This window comes from Helianthus annuus, chromosome 8 (assembly GCF_002127325.2).
Source record: "Helianthus annuus cultivar XRQ/B chromosome 8, HanXRQr2.0-SUNRISE, whole genome shotgun sequence".
NCBI classification, from domain to species: Eukaryota; Viridiplantae; Streptophyta; class Magnoliopsida; order Asterales; family Asteraceae; genus Helianthus; species Helianthus annuus.
In genome coordinates, this window is record NC_035440.2 from 101,994,309 (window position 1) to 101,998,124 (window position 3,816).

The 3,816-nt window shown below is 34.4% G+C and overlaps 1 protein-coding gene across 1 annotated transcript; it reads left to right on the forward strand.

Annotated features, from left to right (window-relative positions):
* Positions 1–462: 462 nt before the first annotated feature.
* Positions 463–3,233, forward strand: LOC110870443 (DNA ligase 1-like). Its single transcript, XM_022119623.1, has 2 exons — positions 463–1,245; positions 3,144–3,233. Exons 1-2 carry the CDS (start codon positions 463–465, stop codon positions 3,231–3,233), a joined length of 873 nt encoding a protein of 290 aa, XP_021975315.1.
* Positions 3,234–3,816: the final 583 nt, after the last annotated feature.

Sequence of the window (3,816 nt, forward strand, 5' to 3'; positions counted from 1 at the left end):
ATTGACCAAAGAAGACTACGACCAGATTGATCGGAAGAAATGGAACTCATAGACATTCGCTGGTGTTTGGCAAGTTGCATCCGCAGAGCTCAGAGATACATGGAGATTACTGGGAAACAATCAATAGGTGGTCCGTCAACTAAGCTGGGATTTGATAAATCCAAAGTGACTTGCTTCAAATGTAAGCAAAAAGATCATTTCAAGAGAGAATGTAACAACTCTACAGTTGATGGAAATGAACATCCTTTCAATGATGATTATTATCGAAAGGCGATCTACCACCGTAGCAAAGAAGAGTCAAAACCATCATCATCCCGTGCTATTGAAGAAGGAAAGAAGAAAGCTTATCTTATAAATCAAGATGATGAAAGATTGGCAGAGGGATTTAGTTGGGACAAATATATTCCAGATAATTCAGAAAAAGCAGCCTTTGTTGTTCGAATCTTGGAAGAAGAGCCGAAAATGATCGAAAATAATCCCAAAGAGAAGTCAAGAGCATATGCAGAAATCCATGATGATGAAGGAGATGATTGGAGTGAGATTCTTCCAGAAGAAGATCGTGTTAATGATCAATTCACAGCTCATGGCAGAACAATATCAAAAAGCAAACATCGTGCCTTTGTTGCTGAAATAAAGGAGAAAACTCGAGAAGAAATTCCGAGTGAGAAAACCGAGAGAGAAAGATTCATTGTTGGGTGCAGAATGGAGAAAATGCAAGAAGAGTATGAAAATGCTGTAAGCAATAAAAGATGGGACAAGAAGCGAGAGTGTTATGTCAACAGAGATGGTGAACCTGTCGTCCACAGGAGGGACATAGTTCATGATGATGTTCTTCTAATAATTCCTCGTTCCGGCAAATACTATTCAAATGTTGAAAAAGATAAAACATATGTGAAAAGGCTGGATAAAATCATAAGAGATGCCATGACATCAAGTTTAAGGAAGAGGGATGAAGCAAGAATGAAGAAAAATGTTGAGTGTATGGTAGAAGAGTTGAAGAAGGTGGCTGAAGAAGTGAAAAAAAAAGAAGAGAAAGTTGAAGAAACAGTTGTTGTGAATGAAGAAGTTGTGAAAGAAGCTGCTACTGAAGAAGAGCAATTTGATGAGATGAAGAAGAAAGAAGAAAAAGAAGAAGTGAAGATAGAGAGGTTGAATGCTGATGTTGGTGTTGATGCTGGTGATGAGAAGAAGAGTGAAGCTGATCAGAAGCAGACGGAAGCAAACACCGAGGTGCCAATCATTGAGGTAAATTCTGATTCTGAAATCCTAATCAAAATCGTTGAATAGTGCAAGAAATGCATGGAACCATGCAGTGCTTGTACTGAAAAATATGAAAAAATTCAGAACAAGAGATCTTGAATTCAATAAAATCGAAGAAGTTTTCAAAAAAAAAAAATGCAAAGAAATGTTAGAAAATGAAAAAGTTTTGAAAGATAATGACGAAAAGTTTTCTCAAAAATGTAAAAATTTAGAAAAAGAAAATGAGATTTTGAAAGAAAAGGTTTCAAAAATGACAGAAGAATGTTCTCAAAAAGAAAATGAGTGTCAGGAAATGAAAAAGGAATATGATTCAATAAAATTGGCATATCACATTACAAAAGAGTCATATGAAAATGTGAAAAGTCAACTGAAACTTGTTCAATCCAGATTGAAATATTGTTCTGAAACAACTGATCCGCTTAAGCGACAGTATTCTATAAAGCAACAAGTTGTCAATTCTTACATTGAGGATGTTGCTAAGCTAAAGCGTCTAACAACTGATTTAGAACAGGATAACAACAAGTTACATAGTTATCATGCGTCATCATATGTGCTTGAAAGAATTTTCAACATAAAACCGGGTGATGATGATTCTAAGAAAAACAAAGAAAAACAAAAAGGGCATTGGTTCTGAGTATCATCAAGTTCCACCACTGGAAAAGTTTGCATTTTATGATGATGAAAAAGTCGAAAAAGCTTTCAACATGGTAGATCAATTGCCAGATAACATCGACGTAACCTATTCCAAATTTGATGATTCTAGTGATTCAGAGGTGGTAGGTAAGGTTGTTGAAAGTGTGTTGAAAGAAGAGTCAGTTAATACAGGTAAATCTGAATCACATGATGAAAATGAAGGTAGTTTTCATGAAGAATATCTGAAAAACTCAAAATCTGAGAAAAATTTGAATGATGATTCAAAAGGATTGGTTTATACCATGATTGGATCGGACAAATTATTCTTAGATGTCGTATTCCCGATTCAGAATGTGATTTCAGAAAAGATTGACAAAGTTTTCAAAATGGTTGAGATTGAAAAGTCTGAGATTCCAAAGTTTGCTGGAAAAGGTCACAAAACTTTTTATAACAAACCTGGTTACAAGAAGAAAAACATGAAGGCTGGGTTGGGTTATAAGGAGAAACAAAGTTGGAAAAGAAATGAAATTCCAAATTATCAGGCAAAAATGAACTTTGTTCAAGGAATAAGTTCAGAAGAAAAGAAAGAACTTCAATTTAGACGACAGTCTAATGAAGAGTTCTATGCTCAAAAGAAAACGCAACAACAACAGGTCAAAGATGTCTCAAAGAGAACATGTTTCAAATGTGATCAAACAGGATATCTTGCTCGCAAGTGTCCAAATCTGAAACCTGTTGGTGTTAAGACAAAAAAGAAGAGTAATGATGTTGAGCTACATAAATCTGAGGATGTGAAACAAAGGTCTACCAGATTTGATTCAAAACAAACTTGGAGGTACAACACAAACAAGTTTGCTTCGAATCAAACTTGGAAATCAAACCCGAATAGGTTCGATTCTAGACAGACCTGGAATTCTCACACACCCAGATTGAGAACAACACAAAGTTGGAAAACAACTATCGATGCAACAAAACCAAACGAGTTTTGGAAACCAACTGTTGTTCAAAATCAAAATGTTCAAAAAGAATCACATTTTTACAAAAGAGGGACTCCAAAAGGCCAAACATGGTCTGCTAAGAAACAAATCGCTTCGGTAAATGATGAAAAAGTTGAAATTAAAATTGAAAAAGTCTTTGTACAAAATGACAAAGATTTTCCGATGTTGAATGAAGCATATTGTGTTGAAATGCTTAAGGTCAAACAGACCTGGGCTACATTGTTCAAGTAATTGAGTAATTTGAATGTGCAGGTGCTCAAGAAAATTGAAGACTGTGAGAATGGAAATCGGAGCAGCCTAGCACAACGGGAAGAGGAGGCTGCTGAACCCTGTGTTGGTTGAAACAGGGAGTTTGTTTGTTTTTTTCTGTATATAAATAAACAATATTTCAAAACCCAAAAAATTGAAAAAATTAAAAACCAAAAATATGTTCTTATTTTGTCAAAAATTTGAAAAATCGAAAATATGTTTGTTTTTAAATTTGTCAAATATTCAAAAATTCAAAAATATGTTGATTGAATATGCCGAAACCCTCACGGCGGAACAAACATGATTAATTTCACAAGATTGAAAAACGGTTTTCAAACTGTAAAGATCAATGTGTTGTAAATCATGGGGGTACGTTATATTTTCTGTAAAGCAGTGCGTGAGAAGCAGAAAATGGATGGCGAGACAAAGCTATCAGTGTCGGTTTGTCAAATTTTCTTTAAATGGTTTTGAATTTTACGGGGAGTAAGAATTTTTCAGAAAATCCAAAAACATTAAGAAAATTTGAAAAAGCCAAAAACATGATAAAATTCAAAAATTGAGTTTTTGTGTATAAAGAGGAAATAATAGTACACCAGTAGACAATCACAGTACGCTAAAGAAATGGAATGTTTTAATGTGATAAACGGTCTCACTATTGATATGCCAGTAGGTTTTT

Excerpts from the sequence above, each read along its gene's own strand:
- LOC110870443 (XM_022119623.1), top strand. The coding sequence starts at position 463 with ATGATCGAAAATAATCCCAAAGAGAAGTCAAGAGCATATGCAGAAATC. Across the intron at positions 1,246-3,143 it reads CCGAGGTGCCAATCATTGAG|GTGCTCAAGAAAATTGAAGA; the intron begins GTAAATTCTGAT and ends TTGAATGTGCAG.